This window comes from Paramisgurnus dabryanus, chromosome 14, assembly GCF_030506205.2.
Source record: "Paramisgurnus dabryanus chromosome 14, PD_genome_1.1, whole genome shotgun sequence".
Taxonomy (NCBI): Eukaryota; Metazoa; Chordata; class Actinopteri; order Cypriniformes; family Cobitidae; genus Paramisgurnus; species Paramisgurnus dabryanus.
This window is the reverse complement of record NC_133350.1, coordinates 24,614,084-24,629,043: the sequence shown is the minus strand read 5'-3', so window position 1 is coordinate 24,629,043 and position 14,960 is coordinate 24,614,084. Positions and strand designations below refer to the sequence as shown.

At 38.0% G+C, this 14,960-nt stretch overlaps 1 protein-coding gene across 6 annotated transcripts in view; it reads left to right on the top strand.

The window, feature by feature from the left end:
- The window catches only part of kif21b (kinesin family member 21B), a 96,009-nt gene that overhangs the window by 40,421 nt on the left and 40,628 nt on the right, over positions 1–14,960 (top strand). For 3 of the 6 annotated variants that reach the window (XM_065241717.2, XM_065241721.2, XM_065241723.2), the window contains exons 8-19: positions 2,148–2,343; positions 3,485–3,674; positions 4,225–4,288; positions 4,389–4,613; positions 6,878–7,019; positions 9,626–9,764; positions 9,857–10,045; positions 10,130–10,329; positions 11,919–12,026; positions 12,167–12,468; positions 12,783–12,936; positions 14,063–14,254. In XM_065241717.2, the coding sequence (XP_065097789.1) occupies positions 2,148–2,343; positions 3,485–3,674; positions 4,225–4,288; positions 4,389–4,613; positions 6,878–7,019; positions 9,626–9,764; positions 9,857–10,045; positions 10,130–10,329; positions 11,919–12,026; positions 12,167–12,468; positions 12,783–12,936; positions 14,063–14,254 (2,101 nt within the window). The remainder of the gene's footprint in view (positions 1–2,147; positions 2,344–3,484; positions 3,675–4,224; positions 4,289–4,388; positions 4,614–6,877; positions 7,020–9,625; positions 9,765–9,856; positions 10,046–10,129; positions 10,330–11,918; positions 12,027–12,166; positions 12,469–12,782; positions 12,937–14,062; positions 14,255–14,960) is intronic. The other 3 variants (XM_065241722.2, XM_065241718.2, XM_065241720.2) reach the window with 2 other exon arrangements.

Genomic DNA, 14,960 nt, shown 5'->3' with positions numbered 1-14,960 from the left:
AAGTGATTAACTTTTGCATTTACTTTTACATTTAACTTTGTGTTTGGCAACCATCTTATGCAAATTCATTCACAGTGCATTCAGTCTAAACATTTTTCAGTATGTTTGTTCCCTATGGAATCAAACCCATGACCTACGTGTTGCTAACACAGTCCTCTACCAAGTGAGTTAAAGGAAACACAACAAAAATCAAGCGAAACAAGACACACACCTTACACACACAAGGTTTTTCAGGAGATCTATTGATCTCTGTTGTGCGGGGTGCATGATTTTTGAAAAACCCTTTCGGTGTCGGGCCGAGTACCAAAACACACAAAACACGCCAATCAGCAGTAAGGGGCGTGTCTACTAACCAAAATCATTGCCTGGGTTGTGTATGTGTGGGGCGGGTCTATCAAAAGAAGGTCCAGATTCTATTGGGATAGGGGCGTGTTTGTTTAGGGGATTTCAAATGTCAACAGTGGCTTTTAGAGATCATGCACCCCGCCTTTAAAGTGATTGTAAATACTATAGACGGTCCCTAAAATATACATTTTGGCCTCTGCATTTTACACTTAACTTGGATGTTCATTACGCCATGCCATGTACACTGCAAAAATTCTTTGTTGCACCTTAAATTTAATCAACATGAAATTTAAGCAAATTCAACTTAATTATAATTTATAATAACTCCTTACTAGTCAAAAAAGTTAAAATGAATTGTAAATTAAAGTTGATTCAAAGATTAGTAAATTTTCTTAGAAAAAAATCCAGATAATTTACTCACCACCATGTCATCCAAAATGTGGATGTCTTTCTGTGTTCAGTCAAGAAGAAATTATTAAATTTTCTTGAGGAAAACATTGCAGGATTTTTCTCATTTTAATGGACTTTAATGGACCCCAACACTTAACAGTTTTAATGTATGAAATTGCAGTTTCGAAGGACTCTAAACGATCCCAAACGAGGCATAAGGGTCTTATCTAGCAAAACGATTGTCAGTTTTGGCAAGAAAAATAAAAATATGCACTTTTAAACCACAACTTTGTCTTTCTCCGGTCCTGTGAAGCGCCTGCGCAACCTCACATAATACATCATCACATCAAGAGGTCACAGAAGAACGTATCGAAACTACGCCCCAGTGTTTACAAGTGTGTTGAAAGAGGACCGTTCCTACGTTGTTGTATGTTGAATGATACTAATTAATGTCTTTGTGTCAGTTTATTGCTTAAAATGGTCCACAAATGTGCGTTTCATTCAACACATGACCTTTCGACGTCATTACGAAATTACGTGAGGTCGCGCTGGCGTGTCACACGAACGGAGGAAGACGAGAATTTGTGGTTTTAAAGTGCATATTTTTTATTTTTCTTGCCAAAAATTACAATTGTTTCTCTAGATAAGACCCTTATGCCTCGTTTGGGATCATTTAGAGTCCTTTGAAACTTCAATTTTAAATTGCGTTAATTGTTGGGGTCCATTAAAGTCCATTAAAATGAGAAAAATCCTGGAATGTTTTCATCAAAAACATAATTTCTTCCCGACTAAACAAAGAAAGACATCAACATTTTGGATGACATGGTGCTGAGGAAATTATATGGATTTTTTTTAAGAAAATGTACTAATCCTTTAAACTTAAAGGTTTAAGTGCAACAAGGATTTTTTTAAACAGTGTATAAAACGGTTAATACATGTTTCTCAAGTTCAACTATCATTGTAGAGACGTTTATATATCGGGTACACACTCGTATTTGTGTTTGTTTGAGTCTCGGACAATCCATGCGAGTTCACACGCTTGCTGTTCACAGTGCAGCTATTGTACGTTAAAGGTTAATGCATGCCGGCAAACTGCTGCATCGACCTGCGTGGATGCGCAGCGTTGGGTCTCTTAGCCCATAGCGGACTGTGCAGCGGCCGGTCATGCATGCTCATGATGTGGGCACAGAGGGGGAGTGGATTGAATTAAACATGACGCATTGCCAAACAGTAGAGCTCTTTAAAAACATTCAGTACCAGCGCCGTCCATAAAAACATGCGGGCGAGTTTGGACTGCTATGCGTGTTTGTGTTTATCTGTCATCTGTTTTTGATTATCTTCTTCTTTTGTGTGTGTGAGATGAAGGTTGTTGTGTCTGAGACGTTCACAAGCGTTTCTATATCTTTGTCTAGTCGGACTGTTATGATCGCCTGTGTGAGTCCCTCTGACCGCGACTTCATGGAGACCCTCAACACGCTGAAATACGCTAACCGCGCTCGCAACATCAAGAACAAGGTGATCGTGAACCAGGACAAAACCAGTCAGCAGATCAGCGCCTTGCGAGCGGAGATCGCACGCCTGCAGATGGAGCTCATGGAGTACAAAGCGGTGAGGAAGAGAAGGAACGTCAAGGTTGAGGGATTCTGTGAAGAATTGAACTGTCGCACATTACTAAAATAGCAGTTCACACAAAAACTAAGCCCTAAATCTTTAGTAAAATACAAATTCAGATGTTAAGCTTCAAAAATGTGGCCCTGTGAAATTCAGGTTAAAGTCTCAATCTAATAATGAGATTTGGAGCATCGAAGTTTGATTTCACATTGATTTCAGTCTTTGACATGAAGATATCAAGGTTATATTTTTACAGAATGCTCTTTACATTATATAGGATGATTTTAAACCGTAAATCACAAAAAAAATTGCTTTGACAAAAAGTCTGTATGACACATACACTATGTCTTCTGTAACCATATTGAAGGATTTTGTGTGCAGAACAGCCTGCAATATTAAAGGAACACGCCCACATTTTGGGAATTTAGCTTATTTACCTTATCCTCCAGAGTTGGATAAGTCCATACATACCTTTTTCATCTCCGTACGTGCCGTAACTCTGTCTGACGCACCCCCCGCTAGCGTAGCTTAACAAAAAGACTGGAAGTAAATGGCTCCGGCTAGCATACTGCTCCCTATAAGTGACAAAATAACACAAACAAAAAATGACACACGCCAACAAAATGACTGAATCTATGCATCTTATTACATGTTTATTTTACAAATGAGGAACAATTACAGTTGGCATTAAAGTAGCTAAGCAATGTCTTCCTCTGCCTTTGTTAGCATATCAAATACAAAGCTTTACAGATTTACTGCAGTCGAGTGACCTTGATTCATCTGTTTATATGTTGGCTCTCCTCCCTTTTTCTTCCAATGCCACTGATTTCGAGTCCTGACTGTTTATGAAATAACTTGAGAGGATGTGAAAAGCTTTGATGTACATTGAAGTGATAACATGCTTAGACGGGGTTGGCTCATCATGCCCCACGGTGAAGTTAATGGAGCGGATCGGTAGCTCAGTGCCTCGGCCTGACCTGGAAGATAAACGTGGTGATGGCGGTTAACGTTTAGCCGTGATGGTGTTGAGAGAGGTGACGGATGAGAGGAGGTTGTTAAGGGGGATGGGTCGGGGTTGGACGGGGTCACTGTCTTGCTCTGTTCTGTTCGCTCTTCTTATATGCGTTGTGTTTCTCAGGGAAAGCGAGTAGCCTGTGAAGATGGATCCGAAGGATTTAGCGATTTGTTTCAGGAGAACTCGATGCTCCAGAAGGAGAATGATACGCTGCGAATGAGAGTCAAAGCCATGCAAGAAACCATCGACCACCTCAACACAAGGGTCACTCAGCTCCTTACAAACGGAGTCAATCTGCTGCTCACTAAAACGGGTGAGGGACTCCTAGTGGTTGGAGAGAATATTACAATTGCGTTATGCATATAAATTTGTGAATTTTTTTTTATTTATGAAAATAAATTATAAACCATGGGCTTATATTGATTATATTCAGGGTATTAAGCTATTTCTTGCGACTGTTGAAATAAAATATGAAATAAAAAAAAGACTGGAGCAAAAGCGCTTTTACATGAAATTATTTTCATTTAAGGCCGTTTATATGGCCGTTTGATGACCATTAATTACAGGGGGAACAATTTGGTTTCCACTGGGGATAAAAAAAATATTTATCAGAGGCTGGGATATAAAGACCAGATAATCCCTCCACCCCCACAGCAAATCTCACCCTTTTTATATAATAAAATATTTGTAATATATTCAATAGCAATATTTGAATACTCATGTTGTTTGTCGAATCAGTCAATAAGTTTGATGTATTTTATTGAATCTGTTTTCATGAACTGTGTGTTTGAATGAATCGGTTCATATTTATTGATTTTATGTTTTTACTGACTTCATGAAAAAATCTTTTTCATTTTGCTCAGGTGAAACAAACGAGGAGATTGGCAATCTAATCCAGAACTACATTCGAGAGATTGAAGAGCTCAGGTACACGAGTACACAGTGACACTTTCTCTCTTGATTTCTTATCTTGGCTATGAAAACTCATCTTTCTCTCTCTCTCTCTCTCTCTCTCTCTCTCTCTCAGGTCTAAGCTGTTGGAGAGCGAAGCCATAAACGAGTCTCTAAGGCGGAGTTTGTCTCGTCTCTCTTCGCGCTCTTCGTTCACCCCCCCTCATCCGGCTGCTCCAGGACTCTCTCTTTGCTCCTCCCCCTCTGTTTCCATGGATGCAGAGATGACAGATGTGATTCGTCAAGCCAAATTAGACGTGGAGAGACTAAAGAAGAAGGAGAGAAACCAGAGGAGGAAGAGGTGAGTACTGAGAATGTCCAAACATTTTCTAGACATAAAACCTACAAATTTCACAAGGGAGGCAACAAAACGGCCCTAAGGGTTTGTGCACACCAAAGCTTTTTTTACGCGGCTAAACGCGCGCCACACGGCTAAACGCGCGCCACACGGCTGAAATGTGAAAGACGTGGTCCGGACCGTCACGGTCTGGATGATAACTAGCAAGTTGATTAAACATCTCGGACGATAGCGCGGACGCGCGCCACATGGCCGAAATGAGATAAAGACGTGGTCCGTAACGTCTGGAGGATAGCCAGTTGATAAAACACGTGTCCGTAACTGTAAGTGGACTTATGTTTTGGGGTTTTTTAAGCCTGTTATTGTATTAGTCTATAGTTCTTGCTAATTTAAAGTAAGTTAGCTAGTGATTTTGTTGTTTGAGCAACCTGCTAGCTAGGTTTCACGTGCCTGTTGATTCTATATAATTGTTGAGTTCTTGCTCACTTTATTTATGTGCATTATTTACATGCTACAGTAGTTACACTCCTTTAAGATAATGTCATTAGTAGTGGGAAATAATCAGTTTTTACCATTTTTGCGCCATCTATCATCGTTCGCCAGACGTTCTACAACATCTGCTTTAGTTTGTGTTTATTAACCCTTTAGTTTCACTTCATCACGCAGCTATTCCCATTAGAGGATCTGTTAAAAACATTTAATTCATTAAAAATCTAGTATGTGTTTATTTTCTGTCATTGTTTCTTCAAAATTAAGTTTTATTTGAGTGTTTTAAATAAAAATATTTGCATTTTCATCATGACACCCCTTTGATTGTCACGCCCTCTGCCCCGCCCACTCGCCCAACCCTACCACCTTAACTAACACATTTTCTGCGGGAAACCCTGCTGTGATACTTATGTTTAGATCGTTGTACGATGCGCCGGTTGGATGTTGTGATGTTTATCCCGCCCCTCCACCACTGTGATTGGACGGCCGTGTGAGAAATGACGGCTTTCAGTGCGAAAAAACGTCAGCTGCTGGCTTTTTTGTAAAACGCAACGCTTCCATTGGAAACCATTGAAAACGTACGCCGACGTAAAAGCTTTTGTGTGCACACCCCCTAAAGATCGAATAGACGTGCATTGAATCTAGAAACTAGAATATCATGTAGATCTTTTAACTTGGGTTAGTAAGCCATCACATAGAAACCATACAAAACACCTTTCATATTGCATAGCAAAAACTTTGTGAAATTATACCTTGTTTGGTTTAGTCCAAATATTAAAAGGGGCGGTTTCCCCTTTGAATACCCAAAAATTAAGTCCTTATTGACTCGCCCCATGTTGTTGGAAACCTGTATGAGTTTCTTTATTGTGTTAAACAGAAAATTAGATACTAAGTTAGTAATCACACAGTTGACTGTACCCAGTATTTGTTTTTCCCACTATGAAAGTCCAAGGTTACCGTCAACTGTGTGCTTCCCATTATCTGAAATAATCTTTGGATATGAAAATCTACTGCAATTAGAAGTTAATGTCTTAGTCATGAACGCAGTGTCACATATTCCTCTCTGGCTCTTTCTCTAAGGACACAAACAAAGCTCTTGCACATTAGATCTGCAACACTGCAATTTCCTTGTCCGCCTATAAAAAATGTTTTGTTACTGAGCCATTAAGAGGCTTTAATATGTCCCACGATTAGATTTATATGTTTGTGTGTGTCAGTATGTCCCAATGCACTCAATGTTAGGACAGCAGGCTGGCACGGATACAAGCATCTCTCAGGACATCAGTATATAATTTGTGTGACTGGAGTAACGTCCTGCTCATCACAACTGATTTAATGTGTTTGTAATGAGATAGAGAGGGAAAGGGCATGTGTAATGTCTCAACCCCAGAACTTATTAATATGGAAGGACACGACTGGTCGGGAAAGGGTAAAAAGAGATGGCTTCAAATAAATCTCTCCCTGTGGTACGGTTACGTGATGATTAAAAGATGATTACCTCTGCTCTTAGTGGAAATGTCTATAATATCAGGATTTTCAGGTACTTCTGAGTGATTGAAATGGTTATAATAAATGCTGAAGTGGTTACATCAAAGCTCTTGTTACATTTATATTGATGCATTTGCCAGAGTCACGGTGCATTAAGGTTTTGCATTTTATCAATGCATGCATTTATTGGTAATTGAACCCAAGGTCATTGGTTTTGCAAACAGTACAGTCTGCATGTGTTTGTAGGTAGTCATGCTAGTGATGTACCACCTGTGTTTTTGTCTTTGTAGTCCTGAGAAAGAAAAGGGTTTGAAGAAGAGAGCCAAACTTCTTCCTCAGGAAAATGGAGAAAAGAGCGAGAATGACTTGAGCAGGGAAAACGTAGAAAGACGAGAAAATGGAGATGGGGATTCTGATAATGAACCTGAAGAGGTGAGAACACATTGCCGGGAAGACATTTTGAAGGTATAGCAGCGCTTGCCTAATTCAATGGATTGCCATGTTCTGAAATTTCTATTCATAACACAAAACGAAATTTGCAGGTAAAGTCTTCTCCGGTCCAAAGAAATGTACCCGACCCTAAATGAACCGACCTGAACCCGCCGTACATACATGTGTTTTTTTTTTTTTTTTTTTTTAAGAAAGACACGACCTGAAACAAACCTGAGAAAATGACATCCTAGTCCAGGGGTGTCAAACATACGGCTTGCGGGCCGCATACGGCCCACAAAGGTGTCCAATCCGGCCCGTATGCTGATTTAATCAGTTTTATTAAATATGAAAAACATATTTTAAAAACCCTTTCAGGCGGGCGTCTAATTCGTTTTTAATATGAGAGACTTGCGGAAAGCAGCAAAACGCGGATCATAGACTAAACACGGTGCCCAAAAATCTTGCTGTTTTATTGTTACTGCTCCGCTAAAGATCCACTGATTCCGGTAATGCACTTCGTGTTTTCCCGCTCGCTCCGCAGCATCTCTGTGTCCACTCTCTGCCTGGAGAGCGAAGACGACAGTTTCCAAAGTTCGTTGCATTAACAGGTAGATTCATTACATTATATCAGTTGTTAAACAACAGAATTAGTAATTTGGAAGTTAGTTTATATATTTCTTCCTGTAATGATTTGCTGTCAGTGTTCTAAAAGTGCTAACAACTTAGCAAACAAACAACAACAAAATAGCCTCATTCTTAGTATTAACGTTACAATGCTTGTCTAATCGATTTAATCTGCCCGATCAGAACTAAGTTAATATAAACACTAAATTTGCTGTTGTTGGCACACTTTGTAGACAATAACACCAATGCCTTCACAAAATAACGACAGAGAACGGAAAGAGAGGCTTTTAGCAGCAGTTCAACATTGCAAACATGGATTCAAAACTCCATCAAGCCAGCTGGTAAATCATATTGAATATTTAGCAGATTGTCACACTTTAATTCTTGTTATTATATTTCCCATTATAATCACATGTCTAAGTTGATGCTAGTAATAGAACACATCATATTTATAATACTTTATTAAAACCATAATAATAGTACAATCCCCCTTAATGCCCTTTTTGGTTTGGGCCACTGCCCCATCTAGCATTTTAATTTTCTAAATGACTGTTTTCATTACAAATATATTCCAAAGAAAAGTGAATAGTTTATAAATAATTTGGCATTAAGGAATAATGCAAAAGAAGTTAAATTAAGGCTTTTCAACCTATAAGGCCAGTGGATTTTGTACAGATGTAAATTTGTGTGTATAATATACAGTATGAGTGTGACCTTATGAAATGTAGTTTTCACACTGTGTGTTTCTCTAGTTTTCTTGCTGAACAAACTAATTAATTGGTTTGTTTAGTTAATATTAAAACAATTATCAGCACACTAAGGTTTAAAAAAATTATCTGGCCCTCACATCATGGCGTTATTTACCATCCGGCCCTCAGCCTAAAATGAGTTTGACACCCCTGTCCTAGTCCAACCCTAACCAGTGGCTATGTTTTATGGAAAGAAAGAAACCCGGTGGCCTCGCATCTATTTTGGCCCAATTCTCCATTTATTTTCATTTGTTATCTGACAATGACACCAAGGTTACCGCTAAAATGAACGTTTAAAATTGGTTGACAGGTTTGTATCAATTAAAATTAACCCACCGCCAGCCACACAATGTGGCATGCGTTCTTTGCAAAGAGGTGGGGGGTTGGAAAAGGATATTGATCCACACATGCGAGGGTCGTCTTGAGTCCGTTCGCCAAACACTTTCATTTAAAAAGATTATACTTTTATAATACTAATACTATTATTATACCCGACCAGTGTCCGAGGCACACGTAAAACGTTTACACACGAACCTCTCTGTCCTCTCAGTGGCTAGGCTATGTTTACATACATACATGTTTACAAAATTTTGTCAATCCAACTGAATTTAATACGTTTGAAGGTTACGACGATACAGTTTACATGCACCCTAAACATTGCAATCTGATTTAAATGTTTGTTTACATGTACATTATATTGAATCCGAACCGAACGTCTGCACAAGCACACAGCCAGGGTTGCCAGATTTGCGTATCAAAATCCGAATGCACATTCAAAACTAGCCCAAAAGCATCCCAATGACTATTCACAACCCAAATACCAATAACTAGTGAAGAAATAATTTCATTTTTAACCTGCAGAAAAACAACAACTGGTGGAAACAGTTTAAACAATAGCCCAAATCTAAACTCGAAAAGCAGAGGACTTGGCAACGTTACGCTGCGAACAGCGTCTCTCGTAGAGTTCTTCTACACTTTTTCTATTGATAAAAGTAAAAACAGAGTTGGATAAAGTTGTTCTTAAAACGATATCAGATATAAGTAATGAAAACACACTTTTCAAAAGGCACAACGCTATTTCATTACTTTAAGTAGCCTAATGTTTTAAAAGTACACATAAATGCTGCAGAATGTGCAATACAAAGTATACATTTAATCTCAGTATGTGTGTTCCCTGGGATCAAACCCACAACCTTTTGCGATGCTAACACTGTCTCTTTCACCCCTGTGCAGGATGGCATGTATCCCCTCCAGGAAGACGATCAGGCTGAGAGCGGGTGTGATGAGGATGAAGAAGAGGAGACCAGGGAAGAGGAAGAGTTCGACAGTGATGAGAGCCTGGTGGACTCTGACTCTGATTCAGAGGAGAAAGGTGCATTCTGGGATGCATTTGTTCCCACTTTCCAATCAGTCCTTTGTATTACCTCACCTTTAACCCTGCACCCTTTTGACCTTCCCTCCCAGTGAACCTCCAGGCGGATCTTGCCGATCTGACGTGCGAGATCGAGATCAAGCAGAAACTCATAGACGAGCTGGAGAACAGCCAGCGGCGGCTCCTCACGCTGAAGAACCAGTACGAGGAGAAACTCATTCTTCTTCAGAACAAGATCAGAGACACTCAGCTGGAGAGAGACCGTGTGCTGCACAATCTCAGTGAGTTTCACACTTTGTGTGTTTGTGGCTATATGAAGTGTGTGCAGAATGTGAACTTTTATGCTCTTTTGTGCGTGAACATAGTGTCCATGGAGAACTACACCGAAGAAAAGGCCAGCAAGATTAAGTCTGAGTACGAGAAGCGTCTGAAGGAGATGAACAGAGATCTTCTCAAGCTGCAGGCGGCTCATAAGGAACACGCTCGTCTGCTGAAGAACCAGAGCCGATATGAGAGAGAGCTGAAGAAACTGCAATCTGAAGTGGCTGAGATGAAGAAGGTCAAGGTGAGAGGAGGAAACCTTCATGTTTGGAATAATGCTGCCCCCTGGAGGGAGTGAGGAGCAATAGGAGCACAACATTTTAAAGAGATAGTTCACTTTAAAATGAAAATTCTGTCATCATTTACTCATCCTCATGTTGTATGAATATTTTTCTGATGAAGAAGATATTTTGAGAAATGATGGTAAACACACAGCAGATAGTGACCAATCACTTCCATAGTAGGAATAAAAAATATATAATGGAATTTAATGTGTACCGTCAACTGTGTGCTTACCATCATTTATAACAGTACTTCCAAAATATTTTTTCCTACTATGGAAGTCATTGGTCACTATATGCTGTGTGATTACCATAATTTCTCGAAATATCTTCTTTTGTGTTTATCAGAAAAAAAAATCATACAGGTTTACAACAACATGAGGATGATTAAACAATGACAGAATTTTCATTTTAAAGTGAACTATCTCTTTAAAAGATTTGTCAAGATCTATGGATATACTATGGAAGTCAATGGGTTCTTCTGTCAGCTGTGTGGTTATCATAATTAGCAAAATATATTTTTTTTAACAGAATAAAAGAGCAACCAAATTTAGGTTTAAAAGTTTATTTTAGTAGCTTTTTTCTTTCTTTATTTTTTTTTAAAGGGCACCTATTATGGTGTTTAGACATAAATGTGCAGGGGTGCACATAACTGGTACACAAGTGCGCATGCGCAATTTAATCAAAAATGCGCACCAGACAATGCTCTAAAAGGCGCTTTTGCGTAGCAATGTTGCTGCAATTTTGTTACATAGTTACCTAATTTACTGCAACATAAGAGATTTCTCTGTGCATCATTGGTAAGATAATTATTACAAATGTGTTAAAATTAATGTGTGTTGTTAGCAGCAATGCAACAGTCACTGGCCCAATTGGCCAATTTAAATATTTAAGCACAAAGTGATGCGAAACAGATCTCAATACTTGAATCACGCAATGTTTGATAAGCTTTGTTGGCCCGTACACCCAAATCTCAAGCCCGATCCGCATCTCAAGGCTTCAGACAGCACACCAATACAAGCAAATATTAAAGACAGCGCGCGAATGCCAACTCACGGTTTGGAAAATTTCTAAATCCCGGATAACCCTTCGGGCAAGCACTCTTCAGTTTTTAGTAGCCCGAAATGAATGAAAGTAGCCCAAATAAAAAACACATTACTTTTAATGTCAAATATTGAGACAAAACATCTATTTAAACACAAATAACATAAAATAATCAAATAAACAGATAAGAAAATGCCGCTTAATGTTGTGGGCGTAGCACAGGGTTCCTCAATTAGTTTTCACCACGGGAAAATTTCACCAATACAAAGCCTAAATAAAATGACCTACAAACTCTTGAATTAGATGGCTGTTGCTTTGGTTTTTATCCATGCATGTTGTATCTGTCCCTATTCGCATAAACCAAATAAATAAAATAATTTTTCAACATACAGCACTATGATGACACTATCTCAAATATTTTATGCTGTTAAAGACAAATAGTTTTTTCCAGACACAGCTGTGTTTTAACTGCGGTTCTCACTGTGCGTGTTGGTCATTTGATCTATAGGTGGCGCTGATGAAGCAGATGAAAGAAGAACAACAGAGGAGGAGGATGATCGAGGCCAAGAGGAACAGAGAAATCGCACAACTAAAGAAAGAACAGAGAAGACAAGAGGTTTGATGATCACAATACATGCACTTTAATTTACAGTCGATTCTGCTAGCTGTTTTTTGTGGTTTATAATATATGGGATACTGGTTTAGCTAGCCTCTTTAGTTTTGACTTTCTAATAAACAGTCTGCTTGCTCCATCAGTATCAGATTCATGCTTTGGAATCTCAGAAGCGCCAGCAGGAGATCGTGTTGCGAAGAAAAACGCAAGAAGTGACAGCGTTGAGGCGTTTGGCCAAGCCCATGTCAGAGCGGGTAGCCGGACGTGTGGCCCGTAGACACATCACTGTGGATTCAGGGGCAGAGCTGTCTGCCAGCACAACCACAACATCCTCTAACCCCGAATCTACCCGCTCTGTATCCAGCATCATACGCCAGTGGAACACCAAACTCAATGGATACCTGGGAGAGAACGAGAACCATGGGAGTGGAGGAAAAATGGCCAGGTCAGCAATTATGATGTCACATTGCAATAAATATTATCCGTATCTGTTGATGTTTCAAGGAGATGGGAATAATTATTATTGACCGTTCCAATTAAATTTCTAAAGAAAAAATCAAGTCCCACCCCACTTTATTTCTTCCTGAATATTTAGTTTTACTCAGAAATGATGAAGGCTTCTCAGATTCTGTTTTAAGAGGCTTATTTTTAAAACTAAAGCAAGATTCATCTTAGTAGTGTTTTCTAGTGTATGATCTGTAAGGTCTGTTAGGTGTTGATTAATAAGGTTGTACTTTTGATTTTTGTTTTGTTTTTTAGCAGCAGGAAACAGTTTCAGCGGAAGGGTACGAACACTAGTTTCTCTAAAACAGCCCGTCAGAAGTGGCAAGCTCTCGAGAGGAGAATCATGGACATTGTGATGCAGAGAATGACCATCACCAATGTAGAAGCTGATATGGATCGACTTATTAAGGTCTAAAAAATAAAATATTATATAATACATTATGGCCCGGTTTCACACAGACAAGGCTTAGCTAAAGCCAAAACTAGGCCTTAGTTAAATTAAGTTTTAAGTATTTTTGTAAACATGCCTTAGAAAAATACGTTACTGGTGTGTATCTTAAGACAAATCAGTGCCACTGGCATATTTTAAGATTTGAATGTGTCATTTATTTTCAGTTGAGACAGCTGGGACATGTGTTTTAGTCTAGGACTAGCCTTAAGCTTGTCTGTGAAACCGGGGTTATATGTGACAACAAAACCAGTTATATAGATTGCATGGGTATATTTGTAGCAATAGCCAACAATACATCGTATGGGTCAAAATTATTGATTTTATTTCATTAGGATATTAAGTAAAGAGCTATAGATATATCTTAATATGTATTTTTCATTAGTAATATGTGTTGCTAAGGACTTCATTTGGATAACTTTAAAGGTATTTTCTCAATTTTTAGATTTTTTGCACCCCCAGATTCCAGATTTTCAAATAGTTTCGAAATATTGTCCTATATAAAAATTTTTTTTTATTTATTTAGCTTTCAGATGATGTATACATCTCAGTTAAAATTGCCCTTACCTGTATGACTGGGTTTGTGGTCCAGGGTCACATATATTATGTTTGTTTTTGTAGTATTCTGTATGGAGGACCAAAAAAAAAAAAAAAAGTAACAATTTGAATTAAATAAAAGAATAAATGTCAAAAAAAATTGGATAAATGTTTTTATAAAAAAATAAATGAATGCATAAATAAATAAACACATAAACAAAAAAGGAAATACATACACAAAATTGAATTGAAAAATAAGTTAAACGTTTTAACACAAAACAATTTTAATTACTAAATCTATTGACAAATTATTAGATTTTTTTTCATCATGCCTTTTATTCCTTTATTTTCCTCTCTTTACTTTTACTTATTTTAACATTTATTTTTATTTATTTATATTTGGTCCTCCATAATTCAACAATTAATAGATAAGACAATAAATTAATATTCCTAGATGCTCTCCAGACTTTAAAATTCAACTTTGTTCTTTACTTTGACAATGAGTATGTTGTCAGCCAGAAGATTATTAATTAGATCTTTTGTGCTTTAGAAACGCGAGGAGCTGTCTATGCAGCAGGAGGCGCTGTTGCGTAAGAGAGAGAAATTACTGAGCGAGGGCTTCAGGGAACAAGAACTTCATGAGATGAATGAGGAGATTGAAGTTCTCAATGCCAACATTGACTACATCAGTGACAGTCTGACAGACTGCCAGGCCACCATCGTACAGATCGAGGAGACAAAGGTAAAGCCCTCCCATCAGATGTTTTTTGTCTATAGTTCACTTTCTAAAGCTGAAAAGCTAAAATCTCATTGTTTGTTATTCAGTATGTGGCCTAAATAAGTTTGCATGACTTTATCAGTAGGGATGCACTGAAATGAAAATTCTTGGCCGAAACCGAAAAAGAGGAAACCAAAGCCGAAAAACCGAAACACCGAAATAAATTATTATGCCAATTATTAGTACAAATGCATTTATGGCTATCACTGTGTACTAACTTTACTAGGGGTGTGTGCAGATCAACAAAAAGAGGGTGGGGAAAATCTAATAACAAATAAAGAAATTGCAAACATTTATAAAAAAGAACAAAGTTGCACATAAATAAGGGCTAACATTAGCATTAGGCACAGAAATCGAATTAAATGAATCATAACACTGTCTTTATTGTATAAATTAAATATATTATTATTTTTAGAGATACAGAAGTGATTTTCTCTTTGTCTTGGGGTTGTTTGATTAGCATTAATGACACAGACTTATTGAGGTTACTGTCTCTTTAAGACCAAATAAGCAGAGACTGGTTTCTGACTGTAATCTATACATACACTTAAGACATAAACAAATGTTTTTATTAGAAAAAGAATACTGTGGAGATAATTTTGTTTATATTTGTCAATAATAGAAAGATTTTATGTTCGCTTGTTTGCGTCTCACTCGTGTGTGCACTATT